The 14,770-nt window shown below is 49.5% G+C and overlaps 1 protein-coding gene across 2 annotated transcripts in view; it reads right to left on the reverse strand.

Moving 5' to 3' along the window:
* Positions 1-1,619: 1,619 nt before the first annotated feature.
* The window catches only part of prkcab (protein kinase C, alpha, b), a 95,321-nt gene continuing 82,170 nt past the window's right edge, over positions 1,620-14,770 (reverse strand). For both annotated transcript variants that reach the window (XM_086175386.1, XM_086175385.1), the window contains 9 exons: positions 12,208-12,348; positions 11,724-11,897; positions 10,018-10,109; positions 9,563-9,625; positions 9,351-9,489; positions 7,516-7,596; positions 7,076-7,183; positions 6,043-6,183; positions 1,620-3,495 (listed from right to left, as the gene is read on the reverse strand). In XM_086175386.1, the coding sequence (XP_086031512.1) occupies positions 3,331-3,495; positions 6,043-6,183; positions 7,076-7,183; positions 7,516-7,596; positions 9,351-9,489; positions 9,563-9,625; positions 10,018-10,109; positions 11,724-11,897; positions 12,208-12,348 (1,104 nt within the window). In that variant the 3' untranslated portion in view covers positions 1,620-3,330. The remainder of the gene's footprint in view (positions 3,496-6,042; positions 6,184-7,075; positions 7,184-7,515; positions 7,597-9,350; positions 9,490-9,562; positions 9,626-10,017; positions 10,110-11,723; positions 11,898-12,207; positions 12,349-14,770) is intronic.

The following is a 14,770-nucleotide window of genomic DNA, read 5'->3' on the forward strand; positions in this document are numbered from 1 at the left end:
TCATTCGTGATCTCCGCCATTCTTGTGGAGGCAACTGGACTGTTCACCCCCTCATCTGAGAGGTTTCTTCAGTTCTAGAGAAACGAGCGAAATGAACTGAGGAAGCATCGGAGATGAGGGGTGAAACATCTTGAAGAAATTCAAGTCCAGGTGCCGTGACAAGAAGATTTCCAGAAGAATTCATCATGACCTGGATGACTGAGGACCTCCGTGGCCATGACCTATACCACTGATCCTGGTGGAGCCCATGCCGAGAGGATGGGCTCACTTTGGACCCGTCACAGAAAGAGACACGAGCCTGAAGAACAAACAAGCTCATTCAGTTCATCAGTTCATATGGAGACACAAAGTAAAACCACTATGAGATAGAAGACTATCAGCCAGAAGGAAAGGAAAGGTGGATGAGGCAGTGATGATCTACACACACTGACAATGACAGAAGACAGGAGGCAGAGTTGGAGGTCGCAGAGATGAAGGTGTTGAGGTTGTCTTTGGGAGTGACCAGGATGGAGAGGATCAGGAATGAGTCAATCAAGTGACAGCACATGGTAGATGTTCTGGAGAGAAGGTCAGAGAAGCCAGAGTGAGATGGTTGGGTCATGGACAGGGGAGGGATTGTAAATATATTGGTAGACGGTTGCTGGAATAGGAGATCTAGAGGAAGACCAAAGAGATGATTGATGGACGTCGAGAGAGAGGATCTGAAGTTAGTTGGTGTGAGAGAGGAGGATCCAGAGAACAGGATTAGATGGAGAAGGTGGATTCCCTGTGGAGACCCCTGAAGGGAAAAGCCCAAAGGAAAAGACGAATTTGTCACAGGGTGCAGGACATGTATGACCGAGACAAAGTGATGACTGAGATGGTTGGGTCATGGACAGGGGAAGGATTGTGAATATATTGGTAGACGGTTGCTGGAATAGGAGGTCTAGAGGAAGACCAAAGAGATGATTGATGGACGTCATGAGCGAGGATATGAAGGTGGTTGGTGTGAGAGAGGAGGATACAGAGAGTAGGGTGAGATGGAGAAGGTTGATTTCCTGTGGAGACCCCTGAAGGGAAAAGCCAAAAGGAGAGAGAGAATTTGTCACAGGGGTGCAGGACATGTATGACCGAGACAAAGTGATGACTGAGATGTTTTAGACATGAACACTCCTCTGTTCATGATGGACGTCATGAGCGAGGATATGAAGGTGGTTGGTGTGAAAGAGGAGGATCCAGAGATTACGGTCAGATGGAGGTTGATTTCCTTTCGAGACTCCTGAAGGGAAAAGAAGAAGACAGTGAAACGGCTCACCCGCTAATTCACACGTCCTGTTGATGAACCGCCATTCGTCATTATTCAAACGTCACGCAGACATTCAAAAAGCGTGTGTGAACGCCACATGACATCACACACACGCACACACACGTCGCCTTCCATATTTCAGCAGCAAAGTAAGAGCAACGGAGTAAGTTTCACCCGAAGAAACACTCAAATATTAACTGCTTGTCAAAATCATTTTCATCAGAGGAAACTTGAGGAATAAGTTTGTGCGCTTGTCTTCAAATTGGTCGAGGCTCAGACTTAACCTGCACGGATCCCACGCAGAGAGCGGCTTCAAAACAAACCAGAGCCGACGCACGTTTGTTTCCATACTTTATTTAAACACAGTCGTCGTCATACCACAATGAACAAGAGGAATCATGTTAATAACAGCAGGGGTTGTGAGAGGAAATACATACAAAACGTCCCCGCGGCTCCAACGGCAGCCTGTAGTCGTATCGCACCCCGTCTGGTCTAACGTTTGATTATCCCTGTCATCGGTACAGAGGTTTACTCCTCCTCGCCCACCAACACCTTCCTCCTCTCTCTTCCAGTGCAGATTCTCAATGTGAGACATGTAAACACTCAATTTTCTCCCCTAATTTTTTTTGTTTTGTTTTTGTTAGAAATCTCATTTTGGTCCGGATGCGACAGCTGCGATATTAAGACGCCTTCCTTAAATTTGGCAGTTTTTTTTTTTTTTATTTTTTTTTTTAATGATGACTTTCTGTATGCCTTTTGTTTTTTACCTGTATTCAAACGTAACAACCTATAATTAAAAAAAAAAAAAAAGAAACAGAGGCCAACCAGCGTGTGTGTCGACGGCCATCGGTTTGTTTCCGTGCATCGGGGGTTTGGGGGGAAACTCGCCACGCCGGGGGCCGGGGGAGGGTCTCCGTATCATCATGCAGCGGTCGTTCTCATGCTTCGGTCGGGCCTCGGCTCACGCATGCACATAGTAAAGGCAAAGAGAGGAAAGAAGGAAAGAAGGTTTCCACCCTGAGACGACGAGGGGGGAAGAGGGCGTCGGACCGCGCGGTCAGCAGCGCCGCAGGCTCTCTAGGACACCGAGTAGAAAACACACAGCGAGGGTTCGCCGATACCAAAAGCTACCAAAGATTCAGCCAGACGTGAAAAGGGAGGAGAGGGAAGGGGGGGTCTAAACATAGAAATCTTCAAACTCCCTACGGTAGTAAAAGCACATTCAGTTCTTAGTATAAAATCTGTAGTGAACTCGTCTTCGTCAAACATCTCATTTGTAACATATTTACAAAAAAGTGGCGGACGTACGTCGGGGTTCAGAGGGCGCAGTCTCGGAACGTAAAACAGGAAACGAGCGGGAACTCCTCGGGGTAAGACTTTTCAAAACATGACAGTTATATATTAACATAGTTTATATGATAATATTAAACTTTTGCTGTGGTAGCAGACGTGCACTGCATCCTAGAGTCTACAGTTCATACGCAGCCGGGAAGTAAGCATGCAACAGAGATCCCCTTTGTGCATATGGATACGACATATCTATACTCGGATGACGACGCCGTCTTCCCCCCGCGGACCCGCCGGAAAAATCGCGTTTTCCAGGCGGCGCCGCGAAACAAACGTTCGACGCCGAAATCCGCTGAAAAGAACTTCCCCACTCTTGCTTTGGCACTCGAGTGACCGTACACTACCTCTTTGTCGAGCATGTAAATAAAATATACATGTGTAGCATCTCAGGACGAAGCGGGAGAACGCTCTGGCGTTGCGTAGTAAGATGGCGGAGGGGGAACGAGGAGGCATGAGAAGGAAACGTCACACATCTTCAACACGAGAAAAGGCTGCGGGTCGGAGGGAGCGGAAACACGGGACGCTCGGCGGCGGCGGCGTTCAGGTCAAAGCGCGCCGAGGATCCCTTCGTCAACGGCGTGCGCCTACGTCGTTCCCGGTCACAGATATGGATAACTACTGCTGGAGGCTGGAAGGGTCTGCAGCCGGGCGGGGTGGAGGTCGGTCATGCCGGTGACTGGAACGTGCTGAGCTCCTCCTCATACCACGCTGTGCAGGGACGGGTGGACGAACTGGGCGTTGATGAAGGAGAAACCCGCGAACTCGCTCTGGTCGATGTTGGCGATGACCAGCTGGTCGGGCGGAGTCAGCACGGGCTGCGTGCGCGTGAAAAACTTGTCGAAGTTCTCCGCGCCTTTGCCGCACTGGTGTGAAGAAAAAAAAGGTTTGTTACGAGGTTGGGATAACAGGATGCGTCGTGATTAAAAGCGCTTTCCGTTTTTAGTTAAAGGCTTCTTTACAGCCCCAGAGGGAAGGTAGAGCAGGAAATGTCAAAGCCTAATGTGTAGTCGGGTGGAAGTTTAATTAGATTAGAAGCTGACTCTGAGCAGCCACCGCAGAGGTCACGAGCATCGGCGCGCCGCTCCGCTCGGGGCGGTCATGTGTTTCCAGCCGTTCGACGTATACGGCGAAAACGGTCGGCGATCCGTGAGAGCGAGTGGATCGCGATAGAGCGCCGAGCGCGACGTCGTTTTTTTTTTTTTGTTCTTTTTTTTTTTTTTCCTCGTCCGGCCTCCAGAAAGGGCTCGGGAGTCCGAGGGAGAAAGAGAGAGACGTCTCTGAGACTCGGAGGACGCAGCAGGTCCTTAAACGTGAAAAAGAAACAGAAAATTTGGAGTGACAGAAGGAGGTTTCGGTGTCGACGCTGGGGGGAGGCGGGATCTGAGGGCGGCGGCGGCGGCGGCGGCTGCCACACACGTCAGCCTTTATGGACGCAGAGGATGAGCAAGAAGGGTGGAGAGAAGATACCCATTACTGGAAAAACACCTGAAGGCTCTCTGAGAAGGAAGCGGGTGAATCCTTCCACAGAGAAGGAAGCACAAACGACATGTCAGCCGCCATTAAATCCATATTTCTAGAACTCTATCTGCCATGGAGGAATCCGGGTGGAGAAATCCTGTGTGTACGGTAATTTATACCCCATGTGACTCCCGATTGCCCCTTGAAGGCAAATAATTGTGACTCTGATTCTGTAAACCCGGTTTGCACGGCTTTGCATCGGCGGGAAACTAACATTCTGGATAATGAATCCAAATACTTGGAGTTCGCTCGGATGTCGACCTCTGCGTCGGCGGCAGCAGGCGGGGAAGGCGGGGACGTTACGAGCCCGGCGTCGCTAACGGGGGTCGTGAGAGAAATAAAAACCCACCGCCAGATGAGGTTCCTCCAGCTTTATGCGTCTATCAATACCCACCTGCTTCATGAATGCAAACAACCTCGGCCAAACTCCCGAGGCTGATGGTTATGATGTCAGCTATGGGTACGTGCACCGTGTCGGAAGCTGAATTTCAGTGTTGGACAAAAGACGCGTCTGTGTGTTTACATCCATAAGGAGAAAACGTCGCACGGGGACCCGAAGGCATCGCTCGGCTCGTTATTTAGCTTTAGTCTGGAGGGGAATCAGCGCGCGGGACGTCATTACATCGTTTGGCTGTTTGGATTTAAATGTCTATTTCCGTCCACGAAATGTTGTTCTGACATATTTTCACTCGTTTTGAGAAAATGCGATGTTTCGGAAGGGCTTACAGGTGGACTCCTGCTGCTCCTCCCATCCCCTCCCCCACCACCGCTGAAACCAGGATCTTCATAAAGTTGGAGCAGCCGCTGCACCCTGGAGGCTCCATGGATGAAGCCGCTGCTCAAACTTTATGATCTCCAAGAACTCAACTTTACAATAAACATCCATCCATTTACATCCATGGATGGATGGAATGTAGATGAATAGATGGGTGTATAGATAGATAGATAGATAGATAGATAGATAGATAGACAGCCTCTGGATGGATGGATGAATGGATGGATGGATGGATAGATAGATAAGACTGTAGAAGGATGGATAGATAGATGAGAAGGATGGATAGATGGACCGATAGACTGTAGATGGATGGATAGACCAGATAGATGGATGGATGGATGGATAGAAAGACTGTAGATGGATGGATGGATGGATGGATGGATGGATGGATGGATGGATGGAAGATAGCAAGACTCTCGATGGATGGATGGATGGATGGATGGATGGATGGATGGACCAGATGGATGGATGGATGGATGGATGGATGGACCAGATGGATGGATGGATGGATGGATGGATGGATGGACCAGATGGATGGATGGACCAGATGGATGGATGGATGGATGGATAGAAAGACTGTACATGGATGGATGGATGGATGGATGATAGAAAGACTGTACATGGATGGATAGACCAGATGGATGGATGGATGGATAGAAAGACTGTAGATGGATGGATGGATGGATGGATGGATGGATGGATGGATGGATGGATGGATGGATAGAAAGACTGTACATGGATGGATGGATGGATGGATGATAGAAAGACTGTACATGGATGGATAGACCAGATGGATGGATGGATGGATAGAAAGACTGTAGATGGATGGATGGATGGATGGATGGATGGATGGATGGATGGATGGATAGAAAGACTGTAGATGGATGGATGGATGGATGGATGGATGGATGGATGGACGGATGGATGGATGGATGGATGGATAGAAAGACTGTACATGGATGGATGGATGGATGATAGAAAGACTGTACATGGATGGATAGACCAGATGGATGGATGGATGGATGGATAGAAAGACTGTAGATGGATGGATGGATGGATGGATGGATGGATGGATGTGGAGGTCATGTGACTCGGTGCGAAGGAAGAGTCCTCTCACCACTTTGGGCTTGAACGGCGGCTGGATCTCCCTGCTGGCCAGCCGCTCCCAGTCGATGCGCCTGAAGAAGGCCTGCTCCCTGACGTCTCGCTCCCCTTCAGGGCCGCAGCCCAGACGCTTGGACGGGTGCTTGGTCATCAGCTGGGGGGGACGGGCGAAAGCGAGGTTAGACGAACGCCGGCGAAAAGGGCCGCGGGGAAAGTCGTCCCTTCCCCCTCGCCTTTCTGCGGCGCCGTCATTTATCGGCTTGGCAAACGAGACGGGACGCAAACACCGAGAGGGGCGAGGACCCACTCCTACGTCTCTGTCGCAGGGACGATGAACCGGGAAAAAGGGGTTTTAAAGACCTGATCTGACGGATGGAGTCGGGATCTCGATGACCTTCTGAGATTCCGGAGGTCACTGCAGGAGTCCAGGATCTGATGGACTTTGTGCACTAAATTTGACCTGCCTGCCTCCTCCTCAATCTTCTTCTTCTTCTCGTCTGGGCGGCTCCACTCATTGGTCGCCAGAGCCAATCATCTGCTTCCATCTAAACATCAACCAATCATCTGCCTCCATCTGATCATCAGCCAATCATCTGCCTCCATCTAACCATCAGGACAATCAACTGCCTCAATCTAACACTCAGCCAATCATCGTCCTCCATCTAACCGTAAGCCAATCATCTGCCTCCATCTAACCATCAGCCAATCATCTGCCTCCATCTAACCCTCTCCTCCCACACCACCCCCTTCCTGTCCTCCTTCCCTCCATCCATAAAGCTCCTCCCTGGTCTTCCCCTGGACCTCCTCCAACCTCAGCCTCCTTCCACCCAGATCTTCACCATCCCTCCTCTGTCCACATCCAAACCATCTGAGTCTGCTGTCCTTCTGAAGGACTCGTACCTGATCCTCTACATCCTCTTCACTATGAGAACCTCTGCATCTACACCTCCTCCTTCTCCTCAGGGTCTGCTCTTCTCGGCCCTCGATCTCGTCCACCTTCTCAGTTCTCTCGACTCCAACAGCATGTTCTCGCAAACATCACTCACCCCTTTGCAGATGGACACGGCCTCTTTGGACATGGACTTTGGGTAGGACACATTGTGCTCCATGATGGACTGGAAGAGCTCGTCCTCGTCCTCGCCATCGAACGGCGGCTGCAGAAGATGGAAAAAAAAAAAAACGAGAAGAAGACAACAGAGAAGAAGTGTGAGAGCGATAATGACATTTTGCAGCTCAGATCTTGTGAAATGTGAAAAGACGTGAGGTGACGACTGGAATTCTCCCTGTGGAGCGAAAACCATGACATCTACAAGCACCTTCCATGGTTTCACAGGGCGAGATCCTCTAAAAGAGATCTAGTTGTTGTACAGAACATAATCCAGGAATCCAGGATCTAGAAATCCTAACTTTGACCGTCGTGAGGCCGAACATGGATGTTCTCCACCATCTCGCCGATCGCAAGCCGTCGTATCTGCGAGAAACCTACCTGCCCCGCCAGCATCTCGTAGAGAAGAACGCCGTAAGCCCACCAGTCCACGGATTTCCCGTACGGCTGGTACGCTATGATCTGAAACAGAGAAGATGGAGAAGATGGATAAGGTCCAGCAGCAGCCCAGACCAGAAGAAGAAGAAGGGGAGGAGGAGGTAGGACCAATTTAGTACACAAAGTCCATTAGATCCTGGCTAAGCCCAGATGATTCTGCGGACATTTGACTTGGAGGTCTTTATCGCGCTTCTTCAGCCCGACGGCGGCTCCTGAAGTCACCTCCGAGACTGAGGTCGGGAAGATCTCACCCTGCTGGCAAACACGTCCTCCTCACCCATGAATCATCTCCACACCTCCTTCCACGTGAGGGAGCGCTAAAATAACATCCATTCGTCATCTTCGTGAAGAAGAAAGACGTTTCCGAGAGCAGCTGGGAACCGTCGCTGGTCCCAGAACCAGACCGGGACAGTGGACGTATCATTGTGGGATGGTGGCGAGATGTTCACCCTGGACGGCTCCATCACGGGGAGCCTTACAGACGTGCAACCATTCGCCTTCTCATTCCATCGATTAGGATCTCCAAGGAACCTCCTGCATGTTCTTGATGCGGGGAGAACATGGAGACTCCATCAGGGACCTTCTCGCCGTGAGGAGGAGGTACGAACCACCCATGTTGTAATTCAATGTATAAATATCCTGTGATGGATCTGGCTGATACCAAACCATACTGGACTTCACCTGAAGGTAAGATCTTCTCATCTTCTCACCTAAACATCCAGCTGGACCAGTCACGTGCGGTGATGTTCACGGCAGGTGAGGCACCGACTTCATCACAATCAGATTTGACTGATTTGTTTGAAAAGAGCGAGTCTTCTGTCGCAGAGTCTGCAGCGAACCCTTTAGCTCTGGCGTCGGTTCTCCTTTCATTATTATCTCCTGCTTCGATTTAAAGCCCAATTTACAAAACGATCTAATTTTGGATATGTAATCCTCCATTTTGAAAGTGGAGAGGAAAAAAAGAACGGATAGCTGAGCTTGACTTGCTAACTCTAGCTAGCTGTCGCTATATTCTGCAGAGTTTAATCACAAGCGCCCCCTACGGTGAGGCAGGAGAACTGCGTGCCTCACTTAGTGGCTCTTTGCACCCGTTTTATGATCCCTCATGCAAGAATCTAGTAGCATCCATACAGTTGTTGACAAAAATGTTTAAACATCTTAATAGAGACATACAGAGAGACAGCAATCCGGTCTCAGTGCAGAGCTTGCCGGCAGTCAGCCGTCATCTACGTTGAGGCTCAAGAGTCGGCTGCCTCACCGCACGTCATTTAACTGATGAAGTTAAATGACAAATACCTGTATAGTGCAAATCCCCCTTCAGGGGTCTCCACAACTTCTCCATCTAACACTCTGGATCCTCCTCTCTCACACCAACTACCTTCACATCCTCTCAGGATGTCCATGAATCTTCTCTTTGGTCTTCCTCTAGACCTACAATTCCAGCATCCCTCTACCAATACATTCACGACCCACACCATCTCAGTCTGGCTTCTCTGACCTTCTCTGATGGACTCATTCCTGATTCGATCTGTCCTCCCAAAGACAACCTTAGCATCTTCATCTCTGAAATCCCTGATAAATATAACCATTTCTTTGTTTTTTTCATTCAACCTATTTCCTTTCCAAGATTGGCAAGTGAGGCACGGCCTCCCCTGCCTCCCCTACTGGTCTGGACCACCGCAACACACATGAACGCGGAGCTGTCGAATTCTCCTCACGCACATTTGCAGGAAAAGTTATTCAAATACCTCCACCCTTCCCGCGTCCAGGAACCTCACCTCCGGCGCGATGTAGTCCGGTGTGCCGCAGAAGGTGCGCGTGGTCATTCCCTCGTACATGCTCTCCTTACACATGCCGAAGTCGGCGATCTTGATGTGGCCTTCGGAGTCCAGCATCACGTTGTCCAGCTTCAGATCCCTGCGGCGGCGACAGAGGCGAGCGTTTGATTTCTGGGCTTCTGGCGACCGAAACCGCCCGAGGAGACGCTCACCTGTAGATGATTCCTTTTCGGTGCAAGAAGAACAGGCCCACGGCGATTTCCGCGGCATAAAACCTGCAAGGGAGATGGATCGGAATATTTCTATTCATGAATTAATCAAGGTAAAAATGTCCCTGATTGAAGAGGCTCCTCTCACAAAACTCCACAGCTATGCCAAAGTGGAAAAGTTCTTAATTTGACATACAAAGAAGAAGTTTAGGGCTCAGATGGAGCTGATGTAAACATCTAACTGATGCTGATGATGGTTGCTTTGCCGAAAAACAAGCAATTAGCTAATTGGAGTGCCAGGTGGGCTTAACTCGGAAAAAAACGCACAAATTTTACGGGGAAGAAGAAATTCCCTCGGAAAACCACATTTTACCACGTCGGATGTGCATATTTGTACATGTATTGTGTGAAGGCCTGAGGACATGTGAGGAGATGATGGTGCAGGACGATGTTCTCACACTGCCTGCGGCTCTTTGAACTTGCCCATGCGCTGGATGTGATACATGAGGTCTCCTCCGTTGATGTACTCCATCACAAAGTACAGCCGATCCTGGACCGGAGTGGAAAGGAAAGGACACACAGTCAAAACGGCTCCGTCAAGAATGGGGTGATCACGGGCTGATCTTCTCCGTCCGCTCTTTGCTCATTGCTGGTTTTCTAACTTCTTCTTCTTCTTCTTCTTCTTCTTCCTACGGCTTTTCCCTTCAGGTGTTGCCACAGCGAGTCAACTTTCTCCGTCTAACCCTATTCTCTGGATCCTCCTCTCTCACACCAACTACCTTAATATCTTCTCTCACTACGTCCATAAAACTTCTCTTTGGTTTTCCTCGAGACCTCTTGCCTGGCAGTTCCACCTTCAGCAACCTTCTAGCCAGATCTTCACCATGGTTTAGACATGAACAGAGGAGTCTTCACATCCAAACCATCTCAGTCATCACTTTGTCTTGGTCATACATGTCCTGCACCCTTGTGACAAATTCCGTTTACCAATATATTCTCTATCCCTTCCCTGTACATGACCCAACCATCTCAGTCTGGCTTCTCTGACCTTCTCTCAAAAACACTGAACATGTGCTGTTCCTCTGATAGACTCATTCCTGATCCTCTCCATCCTGGTCACTCCCAAAGAGAACCTCAACATCTTCATCTCTACAACCTCTAGTTCTGCCTGCTGTCTTTTGGTCATTGGAACAGTTTCTAGTCCAAACATCATCGCTCGTCTCACCACTGTCTTGTACACCTTTCCTTTTATTCTGGCTGATGTTCTTCTATCTCTTCGTACCCCTGACACTTTTCTCCACCCATTCCGACCTGCTTGGACCCGTCTCTTCACCTCTTTTCCGCACTCTCCGTTGCCCTGGACTGTTGACCCTAAGTACCTGAAATCCTCCAGCTTCTTGATCTCCACTCCCTGTAGCCTCACCGTTCCACCAGAGTTCCTCTCATTCTCACACACATTTATTCTGTCTTGCTGCGACTAAATTTCATTCCTCTCCTTTTCAGAGCATACCTCCACCTCTCTAGATGTTCCTCAAGCTGTTCCCTGCTCTCACTACAGATCACAATGTCATCTGCAAACATCATGGTCCATGGAGATTCCTGTCTAACCTCAACTGTCAGCCTGTCCATCACCATTGCGAACAAGAAGGGGCTCAGAGCTGATCCCTGATGGAGTCCCACCTCCACCTTGAACTTCTCTGTTACCCCTACAGCACACCGTACCAGTGTCTCACAGCGAGCATACATGTCCTGCACCAGTCTAACATACTTCTCTGCCACTCCAGACTTCCTCATACAATACCAGAGCTCCTCTCTTGGTACCCTGTCATATGCTTTTTCTAGGTCTACGAAAACGCAATGCAACTCCCTCTGGCCTTCTCTGTACTTTTCTATTAGCATTCTCAACGCAAATACTGCATCTGTAGTACTCTTCCTAGGCATAGGAAGAGTGCTGGTTTTCTAACTGATCTCCTCTAAAAGGCCGACGTCACAGTGAGGACTTTCAGATCAACGGCATCAATAAGCTTAAAACGGAAGTTCAGGGTGGACCAGGAGACAAGAAACAAACACAAACTTGCAATGCGCTATATTTGCAGACGCCAGACATCAACAGATGTGTGTGTGTGTGTGTGTGTGTGTGTTGTCGTCGCTTCCACACACACACCACGGTCTGAAAGCAGGAGTGCAGCTGCGTGAGGAACGGCGGTTTGTCCCTCTGGGCCAGGACCCGCTTCTCCACCATGGTGCACTCCACGTCGTCGTCCTGGATGACCACGTCCTTCTTGAGGATCTTGATGGCGTACAGCTCCTCCGTCGACTTCATTTCCGCCAGCATCACCTGCGGTTCAAGAGACGCCGGATAAGAGAAGATAAACTTTTCGGTAAACAGATGCGTAACAGTTAAATGTCAATAAATATGAAGCAAGAAAATAGCAAAGACCTCCACAAGTAAATAAACAGCTGACAGAACAACAACAACAACAACATCAAGGATAAGAATGGACTAAAAAAAAAAAAAAAGACAGTAAGAGTGAAATAGACAACAGCAATGACAAGGATAAAATAAATAAAGGAAAATAGGAGTGGGCTGGGATGAGATGACATGGATAAGAAATAAAAAAGAAGGCGCAGAAGAGTTTAGACCTCACCTTCCCGAAGCTTCCTTTCCCGAGGAGGGCCAGGAAGTTGAAGTCGCTGAGTCGGATCCGCTCGGCGTTACCCGACGGCAGGCTGAAGCGCCGGTGGTCGGACGGCGTGATCACCTTTTTGCCGTGGCCCATCTTGGCTTTCTGCCGTGGACGACACGAACGTGCGCGGCATTAGAAGAGCGGCGTCGGAAGCCGAGGCGCCGGCGGGCTGGCAAATCAAGCAAACACCTGCTGACAGTCTGCGGAGCTCGAGCGTGATTCAAAGCGCCGGGTCCGCCTCGCCGCCGGACCGCGTTCTCCACGAGGGACGCGGGGGGGAAATTGTTTACGCTCGTCCTCGGGCTCCAAGCAAGGACATACGCTTCGTCACCGAAGGCGCCCGGGGGGGTCTCAGACTTTCACATCTGGACGCCACAGACAGAGCTTCCTGTCCGGAGGGGCAGAGTTACATCACCGGCTGCGTGAACACGAGACTATCTCTCAGAAAAAAAAACAGTGATCATTCCAGGAAAGAGGAACTTAAAAATAATGAAATGCAATAGAAATTCACACTGTATATTTCAAGGCTCCCAGTGGAAGGGCTGAAATACAAAAAACAAACAAACCTCAAGATCCTCATGTACAGGTTGGCAAAGCTAGAGGATCAGAACTAACTCCATGTGGACTGGTTTTCTGGGACTACATCTTTTCCTTTGGGCCTGTCCCTTCAGGGTCTCCACAGTGAATCAACCTTCTCCATCTATTCTCTGGATCCTCCTCCCCCACACCAACTACCTTCATATCCTCTCTCACCACGTCCATCAATAAGATAAGATAACAACAACTTTATTTATCCCGAAGGAACTTCTCTTTGGTCTTCCTCTAGACCGGTGGTCCCCAACCCCCAGGTATTGGTCCGTGGATCAAGAAATAATCGATTATTTTCCATATTATTTTGAAAAATCTTTTATTTTGAAAAATGTCCCCTAATCTCTCGGTTACATCTCCGTCACTTGAGCGCCGAAAATGTAACCCACAAGCTAGCAAAATGAGTAAAACAGACGTCAGACGGAAGATTCTATTATAGTGGCAATACAAACAATCTGAGTGTACTGCACAAGACTCCCCCCCGTGGTAAAATTGTCAAGCGTTGACCGGTGCGCGATTGGGGACCACTGCTCTAGACCTCCTGCCTTGCAGCTCCACCTTCAGCGTCTTTCTAGCCAGATCTTCACCATGGTTTAGACATGAACAGAGGAGTGTTCATGTCCAAACCATCTTAGTCATCCCTTTGTGTCAGTCATACATGTCCTGCACCCCAACACAGCACCCCGACACAGGGATCTGCACAGCAAATCCACCTTCTCCATCTAACCCTGTTCTCTGGATCCTCCTCTCTCACACCAACTACCTTCATATCAACTCTCACGACGACCATCTGGCTTCTCTGACCTTCTCTCCAAAACATCTACCATGTGCCCTCCCTCTGATGGACTCATTCCTGCTCCTCTCCATCCTGGTCGCTCCCAAAGAGAACCTCAGAATCTCCATCTTTGCCACCTTCAGCTCAGCTCTTTGGTCATTGTCAGTGTTTGCAGATCATCTCACCAGTGTCTCTTCAACCTTTCCTTTCCTTCTGGCTGATATTCTTCTATCTCTTCGTACCCCCTGACACTTTTCTCCCCTCATTCCAATGTCGCCTTTTTAAACCCCATTTTTTTGTTTCTTCATGTTGAATAAGGAGTTAATTTAGGCAAAAAAAAATGTTGAAAAGAGAAATGAATCATGTTGCTTATGGATGACGATCCTAACGCCTTCCTCCGCTGACGGATTTACATCTTGCCCCGTTTCTCTGCAGAGCCTCCAGTCGCACCGGGGATCGGTGCTGAAAGCCTCTGCCGGGGGTTTCAGGGTTCCCTGTTGTTGGAATGACTCACTTGCTCAAAAAAAAAAGAAGGGGGCAATCAGGACGCGGCGGGCTCTTATCACCGCCGCACCGCCGCTGCTTTCCCCCTGCCATGGGGGCCGTTACCAGGGCAACCAGACTGCCGCTGGACCCCACGCACCCCCATACATCACATAAAAACACCCATGTATTTATTTCCCTGAGCTTCACACACACACACACGCACACTTTAGCATGCAAAGGTCTGATTAATGAGCTATTTTAAGCGGTGAGGAAACACATGCTCCTATGGTGACATGTCACAGGAAAGGAGGCTTTTTAAATACAACTTATTATTATTATTATTATTTGAACCTCCCGACCTCCGATTCCATAACGTGAGGGTGCGTATGAAAGTGTAGGAAACACACACAACGTGCATCGCGGGTTTAACTTTTTAGTGTTTTCTCCGCAGGAAATGTTTGACGCCGCACTTCCTGTGGCCCCGTCGGTGCGTCCGGTCGCACGCTCAAGGTTTCCACCCCCTGCCGATCCTGCAGAGACACCCGGTGGCCGCTCGCGAGAAGCACTTTGGATTTTCCGGCAGAAGCTGGAGAGCGTCGCGGAAACAAAGCGTCCGTTTTTTTCCGTCCGCACGAAACAGATGTTCGGCATGCACACGTCACACACAACCACTGC

This window comes from Fistularia commersonii, chromosome 28 (genome assembly GCF_037954325.1).
Source record: "Fistularia commersonii isolate RoL2024-O1a breed Wild chromosome 28, RoL_Fcom_v1.0, whole genome shotgun sequence".
Lineage (NCBI taxonomy): Eukaryota > Metazoa > Chordata > Actinopteri > Syngnathiformes > Fistulariidae > Fistularia > Fistularia commersonii.